This window comes from Mesocricetus auratus, unplaced genomic scaffold, assembly GCF_017639785.1.
Source record: "Mesocricetus auratus isolate SY011 unplaced genomic scaffold, BCM_Maur_2.0 Super-Scaffold_100020, whole genome shotgun sequence".
NCBI lineage: Eukaryota > Metazoa > Chordata > Mammalia > Rodentia > Cricetidae > Mesocricetus > Mesocricetus auratus.
The window spans coordinates 36,035,869-36,060,049 of NW_024429201.1; the positions used below are offsets into that span (position 1 = coordinate 36,035,869).

Here is a 24,181-nt window from a genome sequence, read left to right on the forward strand (position 1 = left end):
ACTGATTTATCTTCCTTTTGGGGAAAGTGTCCAAAATTCTAGTTCTTTAGTTTTGATAATATTCTTACTAATTGTCTGGTCATTTTATACAATGCATTTTGATTACCCTTACTCCTCAATTCCTCCTCCCTTCTCTAACCTCATCTCCACACCCACCAAAATCGAGTTTTCTTCCTTACTGTTTTCCACTGTGTGCTATCCTATGGCTCTTGGGAGTGGGGCTTGTCCTGGGGCGTGGTTGACCCCCCAGGGGTTATATCATTAAAGAAAACAGACTTTCACCTACTCAGTAGCTATTAAATGTTATTAGCTCCTGACCTAAATGTGCGATTTCATGCTGACCTCTGTGCCTCCATGCTGGGACTCTGTCTGGCTGGAGTTTGAGCCGGTCTTAGGAACACTTAGAGTTCATAATTTCAGTCTTGTGTCTGAAAAAACACCATTTTCTTGAACTTACCCACTGCTTCCGACTGGTGCCTCCTAAACCATCTTCCCTTCCCCTCTTCCCCAATGATCTTTGAGCCCAGTGTGGAAGGGTGTGATATGAAGGTGCCATTCAGGGCTGAGTACTCCACAGTCTCTACAGGTTGACCAGTTGTCATTACTGCAAGAGCAAGCTTTCTCTGATTGATGAAGGTTGAGAGATGCACTGATCTATGGATATAGTAATAAGTCATTTGGGGTCATTAAAGAAACAAATTTGATAACATTTACTTTATAATTATTTTGATGTAGAAGATAAACACAGCAGGTAGTTTTAAATAGCACAAGGAAAAACAAAGCAAATTATGATTTTTTTTAGCTCCTATCATCACTCATTCAAGTTGGATGTCTTAATAGTTGATGTATTTATGTCTCTCTTAATTGCTTATTTTTGTAATCTTTGTAACACTGAGAACAAAATATAACGAGAATATACCATTTAGCTTTATGACTTTGTTTCTTGTTTTCTCTAGGGATGATCTCTTCATTTTTATTAGTAAACCTGTCAGCTTTGCTCATCTCTTTTGTATTTGGAGAAGCAGAAATAAGATTTGCAGGACAAACAGAATTTTTTGTTAATGAAACAAGTACCACAGTTATTCGTCTTGTCATTGAGAGGATAGGAGAGCCAACAAACGTCACTGCCATCGTGTCGGTAAGAAAGGACTGCAGCCCTAGTTTTTAAAAGTGAAATGCATGTGACAAGTTTTAGTCTTAGCAGGAACAAAGCTTTTAACTGAGGTTCTGAGTCTGAGTTGCATTATGATAAATGATCTGGAGAATGAGCTGTTGTTTATAAGTCGGTTAGAGGATCAGTGTTGTCATGAACATCTGACTGACCGGTGTATTTTAAAGATAAAGGATAATTATCTTAAATCATTTATATGTTTATTTTAAAATAAAACTATTTTATTTAGGGTAATTTGAATCATAGCATCTTTCTTCAGTCATTCATTGTAAGGTGACTTAAATATATACAATATTTGATGGACACAAACGACAGAAAACAAAAAGAAACCCTGAGTTCAGTTAGAGAGTCATTGCTGTTGGAGAAATGAAGTATGTTAACTTAATTAAAAGTTAACTATATTGTGTAAGTTCTTTATTATATAAAGTCTGTTAGGATTGGATGTTTAATGTTATGTATATTTTTACCCAGAAAGCAATGTCATGTGATCAATAAGGATATTGTTATATTAGAGGCCCGATGTACTTCAAATTTTGGTGGCAAAAATAATGTGTGTGTTTGTTGCATGTCTATGTATGTGTGCACTTGTACGTATGTGCATATGGGTGCACACACACTTTGGTGTGCATAGGCCAGATCAGTATCACATGTCTTCCTCTATATCACTCTTGCCTTACTTTTAAAGAGAGGATCTCTTACTGAACCTGCCTCTTGCCGATCTACAAGAGAGGCTGGTTGGGCATCCCCAGGGATCTTTGGTATCCACCCCTTCCACAGCATTAGGGTTATAGATGACAGGACTGCTACCCTGGGCTTTTTCCCTGATGCTGAACTGAAGCCTGCTTGCATGCAGGGCGGGCGGTTTATTCACCGTTCATCTCCTAGCTCTTCCAAAGTGATTCTTTAAGCAATAATTATGTTGTAAAATACTGTGAAAAGAAAAACTACCTATAAAACAAACCCAAGGTGATAATTTTGTGCATTTTAGTTTCTGTTCAATTTGACATGTATGTATACATTTATTGACTCTGTTTCTGGTTCTAGTGTGCATTGTATTTGACAGTCTTTTGATGCAATTTACCTTTTTCAGGTTACTAGATTTTGCATTTCTTGTTAGATCATTCTATTCTAAGCATTTTTCCATTTTTCTTCATGCTGCCTTCAGGTTTTGCTGTCGATAGCGAGTGTCATTCTGAAGAACTGTTTATATACATGACTATTTGCCTGTATTATGGGTTAATTTTTCACAGAGCAGATTAATGTATGCCCAGTGCCTCTTGATAATACTTTCTAAAAGATTGTCATTTCCAAAGCAAGTTATAAGAAGCACTTTTCCAGCACCCTCTCAACACTTTTCAATTTATTTTGATTTCTCATCTATCTAAAACACGGTTTTGTAAATTAGAGCTAGAGAAGGACTAAATTTCCCCAAATATATTCTTCTCACTTGTGTTAAATAACTTTCCCTAAAGTATTAATGTTGAGCTCTGGTGAAGGATATGTCATTTGAATTTGTACAGTGAATTTTTCCTTTATAACACTGTAATTATCACTTCATGGAGAGTCTTGATAGCAATGTTGCATCCACAGATTAAGATCTTAGGAGGGTTTATAATGATTAAAACTTTGGGATTCTAAAAAATTGGGTCTCTACTTCAGTTGCTGTGGATAATGTAAGCACAATTTCAGGCAGAAAGTTTTGGATATAGATCCCCTCCCCTTTGGGAAAGCAGTAGCACTGCCTAAATTTTACAGGCTGCTTCCCACATCTCCTTTCTCAGAGTTTTAGCCTTAATTTGTCCCACTAGGCTGTAGCCTATACCAGATCAGCTAAGAGACAGAGGGAAAATTAACATCGCTTTTCTATGAAATTATTAATTTTTTGTTCAATTAACTTTGATTCCACTTCATTTAGAACTATTTTATATACAATGAGATATTTCTGTGTTTTTTTCCCTTTCAAAATAATTTATGTGTGTCTGTGGATACGCAGGTAGAGGTCTGAGGACGAGTTGCAGAAGTTAACCTCTCCTTCCACCGTGTGAGTTGGGAGTAGACCCCAGGTCATCAGGCTTGGCTGCAAGCATATTTACCCCCGAGCCGTCTCCCTGGCTGTGTAATAGTTTTCAGAAGCTGAGTCATACCTGTTTTAAATACCCTGTTACAAATGTCAATGCCGCTTGATCTATGCCTTTCCTTTTGATTGCTCACTTGAGTGCTGGCTTTGCCTGTCTGCTCCTTGTTAAGTGAGAATGTTCTCTTTTGGTAGCTGAATGGAGAAGATACTGGCGACTTTTTTGATACGTATGCTGCTGCCTTTATCCCTGCTGGGGGAACGAACAGGACTGTGTACATAGCAGTGTGTGATGACGACCTCCCAGAGCCTGATGAAGCTTTCACTTTCCACTTGACATTCCAGGTAAGCTCATTCTCCTCAACTTTGAGTTCATAAAACATCTTCTAACACTTGAAAATCTACTGAATTAGTAATAAGTCAAGGGATATATATCTTGGTGGTTTTTATAGGTCTCTTTAATAGATGTGTGGGTGAGGTTTTGTTTATAGAAGCATATTCTCCTGGCCAGTGGACACACCACTGAAGAAAATCTCTACCTCCCCCAAAGCTGTTACCTGCTTATAGATTGGAGAGATAGGTGGTTTATTCATACTCTTAGTAACTGAAGAAAGAAATTCTGCCAAAAGATTATTTTTCTTCTAATAATCAATGAATAATTTGTTTATTTGTTTATTTTTACTTTAGAAACCCTCAGCAAATGTGAAACTTGGATGGCCAAGGACTGCTACTGTGACAATATTGTCAAATGACAATGCATTTGGAATTATTTCCTTTAGTGCGGTATGGTTACAGTGTGAAGATTGTAATGCTTGCAAGATTCTACTACATTCAGTTTTCTTTTAACCAATTTGTTTTGATGTTGGCTCATGTTATTTTGTTGTGATTTTTGATTAAGTCTGATGCTAACCCTGTGGCTACTCTGTGCTCTGTGTGCTTACACTGTTATACACTGAGGCGTTTGTGCTCAGGGGTCACACTTACAATAACCCTTTCTAACCATTGACCTGTCATCTGGTGCCTGGCCTCTTGTGTGGATACGCTCTTGGGTTCTATGTATGTATGTATGCATGTATGTATGTATGTATGTATGTATGTATGTATGTATGTATGTGTTTATTTCAAATACCACTTAGCAAGTCTGGTCTGTTTTCCAGACTCTTCTGTATATTTGGAGTGACTTTGAAGTGAGAAAACTTACCGTAAACTTAAGGTTAACTTACAGATGTGATAGTTATTGCAGTTCAATTCTCACATCAATTCATATTCTCTTTTATTGAATATTCTCATTCAATTCTCATATCAATTCATATTCTTTTAAATTGAAAATCCTAATATTCAATTATCTTATTAATTCATATTTCATGGAAATTAAAACTCTGTCTCATCTCCTGAAGTTTACTTCCCCTCCCTCATCAAGGTCTTTTATTCTGGCCCATCCCATTTTTGCAGGGGTTCAGTTTTAGAAACAAAAACACAAGACAAGTCTTTCCTAGAGAGAGAATGTCTCCAGCTCCTAAGCTAAAATTAAAGGTTGTCTTCCACACAGCTGAATTTGGATACCAAGTTAGAGACTATAATAATCTTCCTGATAGTCTTTTTTGAATTCTGTTGCTAAGCAATGTTGAAAAATCTGATCCCACAGTCTCTAGCTTTTTATTCATTTTCCATTTCGAACACTCCTGCACTTGTATGCTCTATGTCACAGCTCTGTAAAGTTATCTTTGTAACAAGGCAAGCTGTAGATAAATGTGGTCTTCATGCTTGCCTTATCTTTATTAAAAGGGGGGTTTCTAACCTAAATTTAGTAGATGTTGGGTAGTCTACAATGTATTGTCATTAATAAATGTTAATTACATTAATTAGGAATTCTCGAGAGAAGGGACAATTATGCGACAATTTCTTCTGTATAATTCCTTCACACCTTTATACCTACCTTTGAGCCTCCTACTGATTTGTTTAAAAGTTGCTTCTCTTTTCTTTTTCTTCCTCTCTCCTTTCTTTCCTCTCTCTCTCTCTCTTCTCTCATTGTGCACCTTGTGCTGTGGGAATGAGGACTAGTCTCTGGGGTTGGTTGCACTCTGACAGACTCCATATGAGTTCCATGTTGTAGAAAGCACTCAAGGATGCTTCTGTCTCCAGCATTTTAACAGTTATATTGATAATGAACACGGCCTTGGTACAGGGGTAACAGCCAACAGTTATCGGACGCTCAGCATGTGCCAGAAGTAGGAAAAACTCTTGATGTAAATTATGTCATTGAATCTAATCACAAACCCTTGAGGCAGGTAGTCCTAGCCCCGCTAGTGGATGGCTGTGTCACTGCCACTCTTAAGTTGTGATTGCTGCCCTAGAACATGTACACACTAAGAGCTTCCGGTGCCTCATCTGCCCTGTGTTTCAGCCAACCCGAGACAGTGTGTTTCAGCATTTGAAGTCCTTCTTGTTTTTTCCTGATAGTCATTTTCTTCCTGGTTCTGAAACTCATTAGCAACTGTCTGTATTTAAGAGACACTAATTATGAGGTACAGTGGCCCCAGTGAGTCATTGGCTTGGTCTTCGAGTGTAACTTATTTTTGTGACCTCCTGGGCTCTTTGAAGCATCTTAATTTACCATTTAGCTGGGCTGCCTTTAAGATTGCTCACACAGACATTAGTAGGGCCAGGAAAACCTGTTGATTGCATGCTTTGCTTTCTCTTTACTCTGTTCTGCTAAATGCATCATTCTTTTGTCATCTACAGTTTATTCCAGCTGGAAACGCACACCTTAAGAGCACAACCTGAATTGATTTGCGGTAGAATTTAGTCTTTTTAGGTAGTAGCTTTACCACCTTCTGCCTCTCTCTGACTGATCAATGGCTGATTGTCTTTGCTCTTCCCAATAGCCTTCATCGATCTCAGTGACTGAGCCAAGGAGCAGAAATGAATCTGTGCCTCTTACTCTCATCAGGGAGAAGGGGACCTATGGAATGGTCACTGTGACTTTTGATGTAAGTTTACTTGAAATAATTTTAGGCGATAACATGTTAAGAGTTTAGCCAATTACAGGCAAAAGTTGTAGAACATTTTGTATTGCCGTATACTCTATGCCTTACTTACACTGTAACTGCTGAAACTGGAAGCCATCCTGTCCCCGAGCACTTGGTCTCCCTCATGATCTCCTTCAGTTTTTCTCTAGAATACTCTTCCCCATGCTGCACATGCATGCTGATGTACTTGTCATTTGTTGTTGTCTGTTAACTGGAAGTCCAATATGGGGGAGCTTGTGTTACAACTTTTATATTTAGGACCTAACAGATAAGGCACATGCTTCTCACTAAACACCTCAGTGAATGAGGTTACACGATCTCATCTCCTTGCTCTCTTGCTCACCTTAAAGAGGAGGGAAATGCTGTGCAGAGTTGTTAAGCGGCTTGCCCAAGGTCACACAACTTGTGATAGAGCGGGAACTAGACCCCGTTTCTTCAGGGAATTTACTCATCTTCAATATGCTTCTTCTGAAGAAGATGCCTTTCTTCAGCTTTCCCCCCAGGTTAACATAACAGTTTAAAAAAACAACAACCCCAAATCTTAGAAAAGACAGTTTACTGAAATCATAGTCAAAGTCTGTAATTCTGTTAGAAAGGCGATCTCTCATGCAGGTTCATGTGACTTACTTAAATTGTCTTTAAACTTCAGAATTTTGCCAGCTGACATGACAGAAGTGCTTTCTTTGTTTTTAGATGTTTTGTTTAACTGGTGCACTGTGTATGTCTTTGCAGGTTTCAGGTGGTCCAAATCCCCCTGAAGAAGATTTGAATCCAGTTAGAGGAAATATCACCTTCCCACCAGGCAGGGCCACCGTAATTCACAACTGGACAGTACTTGATGATGAGGTCGGGTAGTATTAAATATGTGGAAGAGACAGGGTCTGTGACAGAAACTTGTTAGAACCATTTTTCTAATGTTAAGTTGTTTCATTATTTGAAATTAATCAAGAGTGCAGTCTTTTGGCAAGTTAATGTGTTATACCCATTTGTTCTTTAGCCACCAGTAGCAAGCTGTTCTTTGGGCATGCAGCTTGCATATATTTACCTGATTTATTTCATATTAATTTGTGCTTACAGGGCTGGACATGTGGAGAGGTGCTTGCTTACCATGTGCAAAAATCCCTGGCTTCTATCCCCAGTGTCTTAAAATGAACTAGAATATTAATTGACAACTAAACTTAATATAAAGATTGAGGAATTTTGTAGTATCTAGTTATTATTCTCATTAATCGCGTATTATCTGAACAGGAAATGGGTGCTTATCTAGCAACTGTGTTTCAGCAGAAGTTCAGGAAAAATTCTACTTCAGTTGGTACTTTTGTTTAGGTTAAAATATGTATTTAACTTGAGTATGTGTGTACGCATGCCCTATACACATATTTCTGGGAATCAGTCCCAGGTTACCAGCTTTAATGGTATCTTTAACTGATGAACAATCTTGATGGCTTCTATCTCTAGATAATTTTTAGTTTCACTGTTATAGAGAAGATTTTATAGTTATATTTCATGTGTAGCCCACTGAGGATTTAGATATATGCCATAGCTCAATTGCAGAGGCAACCCCAAATCTGAATAGTAGTGAACAAAGATGTTGCTCATGAGCCAGTAAATCTTGCAAAGGAAGGAATCCAGGTATTGCTAAAGAAGCAAAGACAGGAAAAAAATAGATAGAAATGTGTAACTTCTTACAAAAATTCTATAACCAAAGCACAAACAATACTTAATGAAAATGCATTAGAAACTTAAGTAGCTTTCTCAGGAAAGAAACTAAGGCAGATTTTTCTAAAAATATCTGGAACATTTGGTAGCATTATGACTGCAATCCTAGAGCAATAGTAGGTTATGATCTGTGCATGAGGAATTAATTACTGAACTTGTAAATTTAAATGATTTAATAGTGCTTTTTTGGAGAAGTGTCTTTACTTTGTTATATTGCTACTGGTAGAGGTAAAATAATGTGGATTTTTCTCTTATTCATAAAATAGAATTTACAGTGAATGCAAAACTTGAATAGCAAGGCACACTGGAGAGTAACTCTGGGATTACTGTAAGCTATAAAAACTATTTTCTTGAGTAATGTTAGTATTTTGTGAAGAAATGACTCTTCTAAGACATTTTCTTGAGAGGCCTACTGTTCTCCTAATATTGTAGAATTGACTCCTAAATTAGAAATCACATAGAGAGATGCAAGAGAAATTCATATGCTGAAATTAAGCAACTATTTGATATTTAATGTACTTTCCAGATCCTAGGATATTGTTAGACTTTGTAAACTCTTTATGACCCTACTAATGATCCATAATTAACAAAGATTTATTCCCATTTGCACTATGTATATTTTATAGTTTTCTAGATTCAAAGAAACAAATGTATATCACTAATTCTTCATGCCATTGCTTTATTAAGTTATATTTTACTTTCCATCTTAACTGAAAATAAATTAACATTTTAGTATGTGGAATCTAAATGAGCCTCTTATCATGGTTTTCTTATCATCTTTTTAAAACTTGGGCCTGTTTTCAGGTATTCTGGCTGAAGATGTTTTTTTTGTACCCTATATCAGGTGCCAGAAAATGATGAAATATTTTTGATTCAGCTGAAAAGTGTAGAAGGAGGAGCAGAGATTAATGCCTCTAGGAGTTCGGTTGAAATCATTGTGAGGAGAAATGATAGTCCTGTGAAATTCCTCCAGAGTGTGTACTTGATCCCTGAGGATGACCACATAGTGACTATTCCCGTGCTTCGTGGAAAGGATGACGATGGAACCCTGATTGGATCTGATGAGCCCGAAGTTTCAGTCAGATACAAAGTTATGACTGGGAATTCAACAGCACATGCCCAGCAAAATGCAGACTTCATTGATCTTCAGCCAAACACTACTCTGGTCTTTCCCGCTTTCGTTCATGAGTCACACTTAAGGTTTCAAATAATCGATGACACCATACCAGAGATAGCCGAGTCATTTCACATCGTGCTACTAAAGAACACCTTGCAGGGAGATGCCGTGCTAGTGGGTCCTTCTACTGTACAGGTCACCATTAAGCCAAATGACAAACCTTATGGAGTTCTTTCATTCAACAGTATTTTGTTTGAAAGGCCAGTTATAATCGATGAAGATAAAGCATCCAGGTATAACTTATTTTAAACTCACAATCATAATTACTTGCATAGTTACATAATTGTACTGTAACATGATTTAATTTTTATGGTGTTGATTACAATGTTGAGCCGTTAGAACATGTGCCATCTCCTCTGTAACTGCTTTACTGATTTCTTTTTTAATGTGGTTTAATTATTAAAATGAATTCATATGATGAGTTCTTAGGCTATATCCATATGTATGTGCTTTTCATATTAAAACGTATCCTTTTTTGTGTGTTGGTCTTTGCTTTTTTGGAGTGTATGATATGACCTTATGTGTTCTAAATAACTCTAGATTTGAAGAAATTACAGTGGTCAGAAATGGTGGCACCCATGGAGATGTCTCTGTCAATTGGGTGTTGACACGGAACAGCACTGATCCCTCCCCGGTGACAGCTGACATCAGTCCTAGTTCTGGGACTCTCCGGTTTGCACAAGGGCAGATGCTGGCGTCAATTCCTCTCACTGTCATAGATGACGATCTTCCGGAAGAGGCTGAAGTGTACCTCCTTCAAATCCTGCCTCACTCCACCCAAGGAGGTGCTGAAGTGAGTGAGCCAGCAGAGGTGAGCCTTTGTCATGTGTCACCCCTGCAGTGCTCCAGTGACACCAAAGAACTAAGGGCCTTAAGCAGACACATCCAGCTTATGCTCAGTTTTATGTGGCAGGAAGAAGGCTGGTTTTGCAAAAGTGGTTGTTACTTCTCTTCATCAATGGAATGTCTTTGGAAAAAACCCAAAACAACAACAAAACCCCCAAATAAGCAAGCACCCCAAAACTGTCTTTTGGCATTGGATGTGGAACCGGGCTTTTGCGTGCTTCTCCATTAGTCATAGTTGCTAATGCCATCTTTAAGCCAAGACACAATATTTTACCATTTAAAATTTTTTCCTTTAGGTTAGAAACAATTTTGTTTCACATGTCAGTCCCAGCTCCCTCTCCCTCTCCTCCTCTCCTGACCTCCCCATCAGGTCCCCCAGTTCCCCACCCAATCTCCACTCCGATCACCAAGGAGGGTGAGGCATTCCATGGTGGATCTCCAGTAACTGTCATTTCATCCAGGGCAGGGCCTAGACCCTCCCCCAAGAGTCCCGCCTGAGAGACAGTCTCTTATATTGTGGCACGGGCACTCAAAGTCTATTTGTATGCCAGGGATAAATACTACCCAAGACCTCATAGATTACCTAGGCCTCCTCACTGACACCCACATTCAGGGGGTCTGGGCCAGTCCCATGCTTTCCACACGGCCATCAGTCTGGAGTGCAAGAGCTCTCCCCCTTGTTCAAGTCACCTGTTTCTGTGGGTTAAACCAACCCATTCTTAACTCCTTTGCCCATCAGTTTTCTTTTTCTGACACTGGATTCCAGGAGTTCAGTTCAGTGTTTGTCTGTGGGTATCTGCCTCTGCTTTCATCAGTCTCTGGATGAAGGTTCTGTTTCCTAGACTCTCTGGCAGTGGAATTGTATGCTGGCACTCCTCTGATTCATGTCTAGAAACCATAAGTGAGTGAGTACATGCCATGTTTCTCTTTTTGTGACTGGGTTACCTCACTCAGTATGGTTTCTTCTAGTGCCATCCATTTGCCTGCAAATTTCAAGATTCCATTGTTTTTTCCCGCTGAATAGTACTCCATTGTGTAAATGTACCACATTTTTTTCTATCCACTCCAGTTGAGGGACATCTAGGTTGCTTCCAGGTTCTGCCTATTACAAATAATGCTGCTATGAACACAATGGAACAGACATCCTTGTTGTATGAATGGGCATCTTTGGGTATATGCCTAAGAGTGGAATTGCTGGGTCTTGTGGTAGACTGATTCCCATTTTTCTGAGGAATCTCCATACTGATTTCCAAAGTGGCTGTACAAGCCGGCACTCCCACCAGCAGTGGAGGAGTGTTTCCCTTTCTCCACATCCTCTCTAGGATAAACTGTCACTGATGTTTTGATTTTAGCCATTCTGACAGGAGTGAGATGGTATCTCAGAGTTGTCTTGATTTGTATTTCCTGGATGGCTAGGGATGTTGAGCACTTTCTCAAGTGTCTCTCAGCCATTTTAGACTCCTCTATTGAGAATTCTCTATTTAGTTCTGTACCCCCTTTTTTGATTGGATCCTTTGGTGTTTTGGAGACTTGCTTCTTGAGTTCTTTGTAAATTTTGGAGATCAGCCCTCTGTCAGATGTGGGGTTAGTCCACTTAAAAAAAAATTGAAAATTCTAGTTTCTGAAAAGTTTCCAAACTGTTTCTGGTTCTTTTAATCTTCTTCATACACAAAGAGATCATTTTGGATCAGAATAGCCTGGATCATCCAGTTGTGTAACCTGACACTTTGCTGTTCTCTTTCATTTGTAGCTTCTGGTCTACATTCAGGATAGCGACGATGTTTATGGAGAAATAGCCTTTTTTCCCATGCAAAGCCAGAAGATTGAGAGCAGCCCCAGTGAACGATGCTTATCCTTGAGTTTTGCGAGACTAGGAGGAACTAAAGGAGATGTGAAGGTCATTTATTCTGCACTCTACATTCCTGCTGGAGCTGTGGACCCCTTGAGAGCAAAAGACGGCATCTTAAACACATCCAGGAGAGGCAGCCTCCTTTTCCCAGAACATAACAATGAAGTTACTACAAAATTACCCATAAGAAATGACGCGTTCCTTCAGAATGAGGCCCACTTCCTAGTACAGGTACTTTAATGGTTAAAATAATCTCAAATTTGTTAAAATACAACTGTAGTTGTCCATGTTAAAAAGAACTAACAATCATTTTGCTTTTATTTGTAATTTTGACTCCATTTGTTATTTGCAACTACTTAGGGCTGGCTTAGTGATACACACCTGTAATCCCAGCTATAGGGAGACGGAGGCAGGAGGAAGTAAGTGGGAGGCCGGCTTGGTTACATACAGACACTTGGAAATAAGCAAAGAAGAGAAAACAAAATGAAAACTTCTGGTAGATCACCTCCTATGTCACCAAATCTGAGTAAGGGAAGGGTTCTGCTGAAATACGTATTTCAGCCAGTTGGTACTAAAGACACTCCAGCTATGGAAGGCAGAGGAGGCTGTAGTTCGTGGTCACTGCACAGAGCTGGTGAGCAGGGCACAGGAGACAGATTCACCGCAGCTTTGGCTTGCTTCGGAAAGTGTGGCACCAGAATAGCACGTATGGAATATTCCTCACAGGGTGTACTGTAGAGGAGCACTTCAGAAACTGAAAGCAATCTGAAAAGCTTTTCTTCTTCTAAGTAGTACATTAAAAAATCCATGTGTTCACTAAGTGTGGGTCAGCTCTCCCTCCCCCCCCAGTCGAGAGCCCCGCGCCACCCTCTTGCGCCTTCCTGCACATTTTCTCAACTTCTGTCTGCCAAGTACGTTATTTTTCATGCTAAAGTTTAAAGTGACTGCACTCATTTCAGATGGATGATAGCTCTGTATCCCACATGTCTGATATCGACTGGATCTTCAATTAGAAAACAGTGAAGGGTGTTTGTCAAATTCTGATACAAATAAATTTAATGCAGAAATAGATAAGGAGAATAGATTCATAAAGTAAAAATCGTATCTCAAGTTGAACATGGAGGTGCATGCCCTTAATCCTAGCGTGTGGGAGCTAGAAGCAGGCAGATCTAAGTTTGAGGAGAGTCTGCATAGTGAGTTCCAGCTAGTCAGGGCTACTGGGTGGGACCTTGATTAAAACAACAACAACTACAACAAATAAAAGAAGTCTTATCTCACCACCCATTGTGCCCTTCGCAGTGTGTGCCAGAGTAATAACACTTCCCATTGCTTTCTGTGTATCACACTGCTGAGATGAATTCCGGGCATTCGTGCCGAGGCTCTATTTCATGAGATATGATGGCCTCTCTGGAGGTTCTGATCACCCTTCCTCGCTCCTGTATGAGATCTTCCATCAGCCTCACCACGGTGAAGAAAGTTGAGATTGGCTGTAGTAACGTTTTTTCTCTGTCATCTCCTGGGTCGGGACGTTTTTAGTAGACTCCTGGCTTTACTTAGCTCCTGGTTTACCCCTTTGGGGCTATGTTTTACTTCCTCTGTAATGGTTCCTCCTAAAGTCCATGTGCAGCAAAGTGTAGATGTGACGTGAACTTCCTGAGGCTTTGCAAGGGTGAAGATGTGCAACCTGGTGACCAGGATGTATGCTTGATTGGGGAATAGTTGTAGATTTGAACAGTTTCATGTGGATTGATGGAGAATTTATCAGTTCCTGTATTGGATTTCTAATTTATTTTCTGTTGATACTTCAAAACTTGTTTTTACTGTGGATAGAAAGTTCTGTATCAATGTTATAACCCAGATACTAAATTATTAATATTTTCAAGATACCCAATAGCTTTTTAAAGTAGCTACAGGTAACTTCCATGTAGATGGGGGCCTCACTAAGACTTTCTCTGGGTCAGCTATTATTATTCTAGTCGTTTTTATCTTCACATTCCACTGAAACGTGGCAGGATTTGCTTTCTATAATACTTGAAAACTAAGGAAAAACTTGAAGTATGAGGACTAATTTTTGGTGACCTTGGGTTAGGAAGGTGTTCTTTCTATAGTTCTGTGTGCCGTCATGAAACAGAAGCCAGAGGGTGCAGACAGTTAGCAGGGCACTTGTGTAGGGGAAAGGCTGTTATCAGTTGTTGATATAGTTCCTTGGAATTAAAACCGCTGTAGGCTCAGGAAGGCTGAGGGAAATAAGAAAGTTGTGTCGTTTGCATAGGAGATGATTATTGATGTAGGTAAGGCCTTGTTGGAGGAAGTGTGTCACTGAGGGGCAGGCTTTGAGGTCTCTCTGGCTCAAGCTTTGCTCAGTGTGACACACAGACCTCTTCCTGTTGCCTGGAAGATAGAGAACTCTGAGCTCCTTCTCTACAGCACCGAGTCCGCCAGCTCGTCACCATGTCCCACCATGATGATAGTGGGCGAAACCTCTGAACTGTAAGGGAGCCACTGCAATTAAATGTTTTCTTTGTCACAGTTGCCATGGTCATGGTGTCTCTTCACCGCAGTAGAAACCCTAACCGAGACCAGTGTGCCGCCATGCACTGCATGGAGAGCTGAGTGGAGCTGCAGGGAGGAGGAGCTGCTCTCCTCATGCTTTGAGCCCTTCAGCCAACACGCTGCTGGGGGCACTGCGTTAGGAAGGCGTGTGCTGTAGGCAGTAGATATGTGAAGGCAAAGAATGGCCCCTTACGAGTGCAGGGAACACCTTCGTTTTGCAGATGTTTAAGGAGCCAGAGCAGCAAAGGCAAGACACTAAAATTAGCATTTCTTATTTGATCAGTTCATCATCTTTTGTATCATCCCTTTGTCGTTTTCAAAAGTACAAGCACTGGGATTAATTGTATGACCTTCTGATAAAAGTAGCTAAAATTACTTGCTGCCTATTTGTAGAAAGTTTTGAGTAAAATATATTGATGTTTTTCTTCCTTTGACGCTTTAGAGCAGTGGTTCTCAGCCTTCCGGAAGCTGCGACACTTTCCTGTGGGGTTTCTCATGCTGTGGTGATCCCCAACCATAGAATTACTTCATTGCTGTTTTGTGACTGTACTTTAACGACTGCTCTGAATTGTAAATATCCTTGTAGGTAGAGTTTGCTAAAGGGGCTGTGGCCTGCAGGTTGAGAACCACTGCTTTGGACACTTGTAGCAGCTTAGAGATCTGTGAATGGCTGGGAATGAATGTGAACTCACTTACACATGACCAGTGGATCCAGATACATCTTTTCCTCTAACCAATGCAGCCTCTTATTTTTTTTAATTAAATTTTTTTTATTTTAAGTTTAAATTTAGATTAGAAACATGTTGGTTTACAAGTCAGTTCCAGGTCCCTCTCCTTTTCCCTCCCCCTCCTCCTGTGCTCTCCCCCAACTCCCCCATTATCCCCTCATTTCCCCAGGGAGGGTGAGGCCCTCCATGGGGGTGTCCATAGTCTGTCATTTCATCCAGGGCAGGGCCTAGACCCTCCCCCCAAGAGTTCAGGGTGAGAGTGCATCTCTCATTGTTGGATGGGAGTCCAAAGTCCATGTGTATACTCGGGATGAATACTAATCTACTGCCCAAGGCTTGATAGATTACCTAGGCTTCCTCACTGACACCCCCATTCAGGGGGTCTTGATCAGTCCCATGTTGGATTCCCAGGCATCAGCCTGGGATTCAAGAGTTAACCCTTTCAGGTCAGCAGCCTCTTATTTTAACATGTCATTCAGATGTACCTATGTTTTTTTTTGTGCTATCTTCTAAGAATATAGGCATATATGACTGTGTACATGTGTTCATTTTCTTGCAAATTGTCTTAACTATATATTTTCCTTTACAATTTATTTTGTAAACTCAATGTAGTTTACTAAAGAATCAAGCTTATGCTTGATTTAGTTTGTGTATCAGTACTGGATTAGTTTGTAATCTAATTTCTTTTTATTTTTCTTAAAATGGGTACTTACTAAATGCAGACTTCTTCACGTCTTTCTCTTGTACACAATTTTGACAAAAGTATGACATCTAAATGAGGCATTTGCAGTGGCTCTTCGGAATGTATGTTGATTGTCACAAAGTAGTCTATTCATGGGAGAACTGTCCAGTCCTGTCCATTTCTGGAAAAACCACACAACCACACATCTCCACTCTGGTTTCTTAGTGGCATCATGCCAGCCTTTCAAAGATCGGCAGAGGAGATTTGAAATGCTTCGTGAAGCTCAAACTCTCCTGTGAACCTAAAAGCTCTGGTCTGTTATAGTCCTGTACTGACTGACTTCCTCCGCTGAACAGTACGATTGTTATAGTTTCATGTCTAAGCGGGAAAAGTTGCAGCACATCAGTGTCCCGTATAGAGCTCTTTGTCCTGGAGGAATGAATTAGAGACGCTTATTGAATAGTTACTGCATTTCAGGTTTGGACTGTGTATGGGGAGCAGGCTGACGAGACAGTTCTTAGGATCATTAACAAGCAAAATCGGAGATGTAAAATAATGAACTAATGACGTATGAAGTTTGTGGTTACATTTTAAGCTTGGTGACAGTTGTAGAGCTTCCAAAGGAGGTGGCCAAAGACAACTGGGGAATCCCAAGAAATATTCATAGGAAAGAGGGAACACTTAGTCGGTGGTTTCTAAGGATGTATACTTCACATTGTGAGAGGATGAATGGAGGGCCGTTGTTGGTGAGGAGACTGCTATCTTCATCAACTACAGCGGTTAACAGTACTGCATTTCTGTAAGCATTAGGCTGAATGGTGTTCTTGTACTGACTTAGTTCTGTCAGAAAAGGGGAGTAGGAGACTGACTGGATGCATGGGTCACTGGGAACCAGGCAGGAAATGTGGGAGGATTGCTTTACATTTGACTTTTAAAACATGAATGTAGTTGGATGTAGGTGACAAGGTGGGTAAACAGGTAGGTGCTGACATCATACAAAAAAGGAATGGTGGATAGTGCCTGGAACAGGGACAGTCAATTATATTTGCACAGTCTGTAAAATGTCTGTGTGATATGTGTGAGACGCTCACTAGTGATGGTCATATTGACTTGGAATTTGAGAGATTCAGATATTATTAAAGAGGTAGGGTGAAGTCACAAGGTAAGGAACCCAGGGAGAATCCCACAGTAGTTCTACCTGAGAATCAGAAGAGACTGGACTCTGCATTCGCTTCAGGAGGCGTAAGAGGGAAGATGCAGGGGCAGGTCTTTACTGGTTACTGGTGACCCGTGATGACATCTACCTAGACATTTCATGCTGGTAATTATTTTCTTAATTTCATAGACAATTTGATGAGTACCCTATCTCTTGTTGTTTTTGTGTGTGTTTTATAGTTGGAAGCTGTGGTATTGGTGAACATATTTCCCCCAATCCCACCAGTAAGTCCCAGATTTGGGAACATCAGAAATGTATCTCTATTGGTTACCCCAGCCATTGCGAATGGAGAAATTGGCTTTCTTAGCAATCTTCCAATCATTTTGCACGAGCCCAAAGGTTCTGCTGCTGAGGTGGTAAGTACGCATTTTCTTACTGATGTGTCCTAATGTGAATGAGGAATGTAAAGACTTTTTTATAGGGCTAATGTGTAGAGTTCATAGGATACATGCTATTTAGAATAAGCACCTGGTGAGCGACTGGTTTTGCTATAACTTTTACTATTCTTGAGAAGTTGTGTTCATATATATATTTGTACATATACATGCATAGAAAAAGTCATAGAAAAAGAGGCTATCAGCTTGAGAGTGGTGGTGGCGTGGCAGGGTTCCTAGGAAGACCAGCTTGGAGTGGGTGGAGGGAGGAAAGGGAGGAAGGGAAGTGATGCAATACTCTTTCAATTACAATGCTTAAAGAAAAAATATAATGAATTGCTCATGGTGAGAGTAGATGGTTTAAAAGTGATTGGTTTTACACAGTGTCATGACACGTGAGGCCAATTATAAATCTGGTTTTTAGTGTTTGTATTTAGAAACACAAGTAATTTGGGGCTTTGTCCTCTGACCACTTTGTGCTGCCTGAGGTAGAACTGAGGACTCAGAGGTAGCTCTGAGTTTAGTGGTTGATACTAGTTATGATGGTGGTAAAGTTGTGAAATGCAGAGCCTTGTCAAAACACACGCTCATGCGCACACACACACACACGAAAGCATATTCATACTGCCCTCCTTCCCTCCCCAAGCATACATTGCCATAGTTGAATCTTCACTAAATGCCCTTCTATTTAGGAATACCTCCATATTGCCGTACCACAATTGTTCAGAGACCAAGAGCCTCTCACTTAGATGTGATTTAAATTGGCTTGAAGCTTAGGTCAGAAATGAGGGGAGTTGTTTTTGTTATCAAAGTCTCATATCAAAGTATCCTGACTACTGTTTTCTTCACTTGTCCCTAGATTCTATAAATGGACAGTGAAGATCCACTTCTCAAAATGGGCTTGACGTCATATATTTTCATAAGTTTACTGCTTCCTTCTAAAAGCCTAAAAGGCGTCTACTTTGTCCCCAGGGGATGAGTTGCTTTGTCTGTGTACTGTGTGAAGTTGTGAATTTACTATTTCAACTGGTGCAGGGCTTAGCCAGCTCCCTCATGGGACTGAGGGTCACCTTTTTTGTTAGATTTGCTTTTTTTATTTATTTCCTTCCCAAGAATTTTCCTTTGCTCATTTGTCTCAGATTAAGGCAGTTGCTAGTCATAATAGCAAAATGGACACTGTTTTATATTTTTCACTGTTGTTTAACTTTCTAATATATTTGCTTTTTTACTAAGATAATTCCAAGGTCACGTTTTTTGGTGCAGTTTATATTATAGATGAATTTGATTAGCCAAAATGTAAAAAATGAATCTAAAATTATTGTCTTGCTTTTCAATTGTGTTTATAAAGCCACCTGATTGTTTACTTCTGTATATGGTGTATACATGGTCGGCAATTACATTTGATTGTGCATGGAAATCTCATGTTACTCATGAGCTTAAGTTTTAGCCAAGTTCTTTTTTTCTTCTTTTTCTTTTTAAAATAAGGTATACATTCCCCTACATCGAGATGGAACTGATGGCCAGGCTACTGTCTACTGGAGTTTGAGGCCCTCTGGCTTTGATTCCAAAGCAGTAACCTGGGATGATGCAGGTCCCTTTAATGGCTCTGTTGTGTTTTTATCTGGGCAAAGCGACACAACGATCAACATTACTGTCAAAGGTGATGACATACCGGAACTGAATGAAACTGTAACCCTTTCCTTAGACAGGTAATACCCCATGGCAGGAACAGTAACTTTTGTTTGTTTCATTAATGATTTTGATTTTGTCTTAATTAATTTCTCTGTATGTTGTGAAAACTATGGCTTTCAGATGTTTCTGTTGTATATGGGTGAGTTTTCTTTGACTGTGAAGGTTATATTTTGTGGCGCTTCACTTTCCTGTTTTGCTCTGAGGGAACATTGTGTAGAGAGTTATGGGGAGTAGCTGACAGTTACGGGGAGTAGCTGAAAGTTACGGGGAGTAGCTGACAAGTCTGAAGCATAGTCAGGCATGTTGCTTTGCTCATGAGGGCTGCAGCAAGTCATGAGAAACATGAGGTCCCACACTCAGGTTCCTAGCTTCACTTTCAAGAGAGGAAAGACTAGACCTTTATCAAGTGATTAAAAAGACAAGATTAACCTTTATTCTGTTTGCATGGAGTTTAACTAGTAAATAATTACTATCTTATAGAAAAAAAACCACACAAATTCATGTGTTAACCTTTCAGCCATTATAGTAATAAATCACTCAGCATTTCTCAGAAGGTACCACAATCACTAAGGCTTTGTTATGTTTTATTTTTTCTTTAGAAAACTCAGAAAATACCTTCTAAAGAGGAAATGAAGTCTGATTAATCGATGACAATAATTTTAAAAGGCAAAATCACTCTTACCTTTCATGACCCTGTGACTAGAGGACATTGTACAATTCGTAGTTATAAACAATATAACTTAGGACTGAATTTGAGGTATTCTATCATATGTTCTTCACGCATGGAACAGTGAAGGCTGAACTGTGTGATCTTTTTATATGTGGTCATCAGTTCCTACGCCTCTGTTTTGGGGGGAGGCTGGTCTGGAACTCTCTGTGTAGACCGGGTGGCCTCAGACCCACAGAGATGGCCTCTAGAGGTCACAGTGCTGGGATTTAAGGTGTACTTCACCTTATCTGGTGCAGCTTACAAAGTGAATGGACAGCATGAGGACTGCTGAGAGCAGGTCTCTTGAGACACCACTGTTCATTTCGTTATCTTCAGAATCACGCGCCTATTTTGCTCTTCCACAAAAGTGAAACAACAAGAAATCCAAAAAGCCCAAACCCACAGTCTAAATGACACCATGTCAATATGTTACAGATTGCCTTGTGGAGAACTGCTACAATTGATAAAAGTTAGCGAAAGTCAATGAAATATAACCTGGAAATTAATGTGTTCCATGGACCTTTATGATGTTTAGGTCTGAGCACGGTTAAGTCAATGGGCAGTTGTAAGGAATACTAAAGCAAACTGAACAGCAATTATAAATCCGTGGGACTTAATAGAAGCCTCGTTAGCTTGACTGAGATCTCAACTAGATGATTAAAGAATAATTGGAATTATATATATACCTCTGCAAACCAGTCTTCCTAGTCTTTCAAATGTAACATGAATATTCAAAATGAATTAACTCTAATTTTCCAAGGCTCTTTTCTTTTCCTTTCCTCCCCTTCCTGTGTAAAAGCGTATATACCACAGGGAAGAGGAAATCATATGGTTCTTTTTTTAAAATATTGTGATTTTTTAAAAATAGAGCAAACCAGTCAAAATGTACACTAAATGTCCTTTCAGTTAGTAACTAGTGTGCAAACAAGAATAGCCTAATTACATTCTTTCATTCAAAGAAATGTTTAGATAAATACATGAGAATGAAATTTACCACTGGGAAATGATTTTGTTGAAATCTCCCTTTGGTTTTGTATAGTCATAAGCAGACTTAAGCAAAATAATGAATGAATACTAGTGTGATTATATCACAGCAAAAATAAGGAGTGCTTTATCAGGATGTATATTACAATTTTCTCTTAAGGTCAAACTCAAGTACTTTATATTTAAACTAAATGCAAACAAAAGTTGACCTGATACTAAATAATTAAAACAACTTTAGTATAATACCTATTAAAAGTACTCTGTTGTTTAATATTTTGCAATTAGGAACATTTTCTTGTCATTTTATTTCATGAAAATAATTAAATGGTACATAACTTTATTTATAAATGATATATTCTACTTTAAAATCTGAACTCAAGAGCTATTTAGTTTGGTGTATACCTTTCAAGGCTATTTGAGGATGAAATACAATAGGTACATGGAAAAGTGTTTAGATTTCCTGATGCAAAATTGTAATTAAAAGTGATGATGTCTTGTGACTCCTTGAATATATTTCCCTGCCAGCACTGAAAGGTACAGATTTCTCTGCTACAGAATTTTGATGATTTTAATGCAAATAGCAACTGCCTTTACATCTGAGGGTGGAATTTTTTTCATACCTAATTAAAGTGAGTAATTATAAGTAGGGCTGAATGAAATTTGCTCAGTTGCTGTGGCTTCTGGAAGTGCGTAACACTTGCAGGCATCTGCGCTTTGGAGGGCGCCAGGAATGGAATGTCTTGAATGGGTCTTGACATGCTTGCTGCTCATGGGGTCATCTCCCCTGAGTGGGGTTGCTAGCATTTGTCAATAGCAGAGAACACAGTGTGCCCAGTTCCCACAAACTGAAAGTTACTGGCTCTGGGTGGTGGGGTGGGCAAGGCTGTTTTCTTTAGCTTTGTTTTACCACCACACTCGAAGCTTTGCACAGTGAGACTTTAGCAAATGGTGCGCTTGCGTCCCCCCTTCCCCTGCCCACAGTTCTTTCTGTGTTGACAGGGTAGAAACAGAAAGATTTGTCGTGTATTTTGGGTAAGTGTGCAGAATAATGGCCTGTTTTGAGGATTTCGATAATTTTGTTTTCTGTGCGTGATCGTTTTCTGATGAAGTTGCCGTTGTGCATGACCAATCTGAAGCAATGCTCCCTGGCCACCTGGCTGTGCATGTCTGTGTGCAAATTTATTCTCTAGTGACAACCGGATTTGTGTGAATAGTTTGAAATTTAGGCTCCTCAGTTTTGCGTTATGAATGCATTTAAGATTTTTTATGAAACACTGAATTGAGTGTATTCACATTTTGAAGAGTTTTAAATCTAAAATTTATCACATTTTGAAGAGCTTTTAAATTTAACTTTGCATATAGCTTACAACAGAGAATAATTGTAGTTTACGTTTGAATTCCTTTCTGAGTCTCATATTTCGTTTAACAGAGAATATGAAAATCAGCGGCTTTTCTGAGTATATCTTTGCAATCTCTTGCTTTCATGTCCGTGTTTTCTAGAGACTTTTTAAAAAGAGTTTGCATAATATATTAGAGCAGCATATTTTAAGGAAGTCTAAAAACAGCTACTTATTTACTGTTCGTGCTGATTTCCATGCTTCGCTTTTCATCCTGGTTTCTTGTCTCCCAGCTCATGTGGACACAGGATTTTAATTAATGACGATATTTATAGAAATGAAATAGAGGCATTGTCAACACAACAAATAACTGTTCTGGTGTCTGAACTACTTCCTCTGTGGTCACTAGCATGTTAGATATCGGGTGTGCAGTTTCTAAAGGCAGAAGCATGTGGATTCATGTTCCTTCTCATAGAAACCACCAGCCTGATCACATTTCTATGGACTGTTTGTGGTTTCATTGTGATTTGGAGGTCAGATCATGACTGCATTCTTGTTCAGTAGGAAGTGACATGTGGAGAGGTTCAGTCCAACTTGCATGACTAAGAGCTAACTCTAACTCTCAGAAACTGCTGTCTCTTTGATCATCCTAAGTATACTCTAGGACAAATACCAGAAATTATAAAATTATCTATCCACCTATTTATCTATACACACACACACACACACACACACACACACACACTGTTATTGCATGTCAGTATTTCAGACCTACTTTATTCCTTTTATCCTAGTATATTCTACCTTTTCTTTTTTCCTTAAATATGTTTGAGGTTGAAATTGAGACATATAGAAAGTACTTGAAAGACAAAAATTATTCATACAGGTCTGATCATAATTGTTTATTTAGTTATGGTCACTTGTGGTGTGTAGTTAATACATACCCTTACTCAAGTAACAATCATATTTAAGGAGACTTAAAAGAAATTCACATGTAAGTAACATTTAAAACATCAGAGAAGCACAATTCAGCAGCTACCAAGTTGTTTAAATACGTTTTTCAACTAATTAGAAAGTACAATTTTCTAAAGCTGAAAAACAGTGTTTTAGTTCAGTCCAATAAAAAAAGATACAAAGAATTCAGAAACATTTCAGTAAGTGTTATCAATGAAACCAGTTTTAGTGTGAAGTGATTGTAATACATGTAAATTTGCTTTAAAGTCTAACTCTTAGTTGCCTTTCTAATTGTCTGAAAGTATTGTAAATACTACTGGCCTTTTCAAAGCTTGAAAAATTCAGAATAAAGGAGTGCTTTTTCCTCTCTCCTTTTCAGGTTGAATGTGGGCAGTGAAGTCCTGAAATCGGGATACACTAGCCGAGACTTGATTATTTTGGAAAACGATGATCCTGGAGGCGTTTTTGAATTTTCTCCTGATTCTAGAGGACCCTATTTTATAAAAGTAAGAATGAAACTTCATTCTGTATTCATAACTTCAGAAAAATGTTCTAGAAGAATTTTAACTTCTGTGAATGTTTTTTGAAGGAAGGAGATGCTGTAGAACTCCGTATTACTCGATCCAGGGGGTCTCTTGTTAAACAGTTCCTAAGATATCACGTAGAACCCAGAGAGAGCAACGAATTCTATGGAAACACAGGGGTGCTGGAATTCACACCTGGGGAACGGGAAGTAGTGATCACTTTGCTCTCCAGACTGGATGGCATCCCAGAGGTAACAGATTTTTGACTTTCTCTTACGCTCCATGGGGAAGATTGACAATATAAACATATTGAGAATAGAAACATTTTGAACCTTGACAGCAAGACATAAAAAAGAATATTCTTTTTTGGAAAAACTTAAAAGGGAGCTTAAAAAGCAGAATAAGATTTGTTTAACTTGCAAGAATGTATTCTTGTCCCAAAATACAATATGGCACTTTGCATGATCAGTTTTCTCCATTTATGGTAAGCGTTAGTTTATATTCTCTGTATGGACGATGCTTATTGGTGTGGTTTTCAAGTGAAATTTTGATATAAAATGAGT

The 24,181-nt window shown here is 39.1% G+C and overlaps 1 protein-coding gene across 1 annotated transcript in view; it reads left to right on the top strand.

Annotated features, from left to right (window-relative positions):
• Positions 1–958: 958 nt before the first annotated feature.
• Positions 959–24,181, top strand: part of Adgrv1 (adhesion G protein-coupled receptor V1) — a 518,174-nt gene continuing 494,951 nt past the window's right edge. The window contains exons 1-12 of the mRNA XM_040729011.1: positions 959–1,138; positions 3,441–3,590; positions 3,933–4,028; positions 6,131–6,235; positions 7,007–7,120; positions 8,838–9,403; positions 9,711–9,981; positions 11,767–12,096; positions 17,224–17,400; positions 18,904–19,127; positions 23,474–23,600; positions 23,684–23,869. Coding sequence (XP_040584945.1) covers positions 959–1,138; positions 3,441–3,590; positions 3,933–4,028; positions 6,131–6,235; positions 7,007–7,120; positions 8,838–9,403; positions 9,711–9,981; positions 11,767–12,096; positions 17,224–17,400; positions 18,904–19,127; positions 23,474–23,600; positions 23,684–23,869 — 2,526 coding nt within the window. The remainder of the gene's footprint in view (positions 1,139–3,440; positions 3,591–3,932; positions 4,029–6,130; positions 6,236–7,006; positions 7,121–8,837; positions 9,404–9,710; positions 9,982–11,766; positions 12,097–17,223; positions 17,401–18,903; positions 19,128–23,473; positions 23,601–23,683; positions 23,870–24,181) is intronic.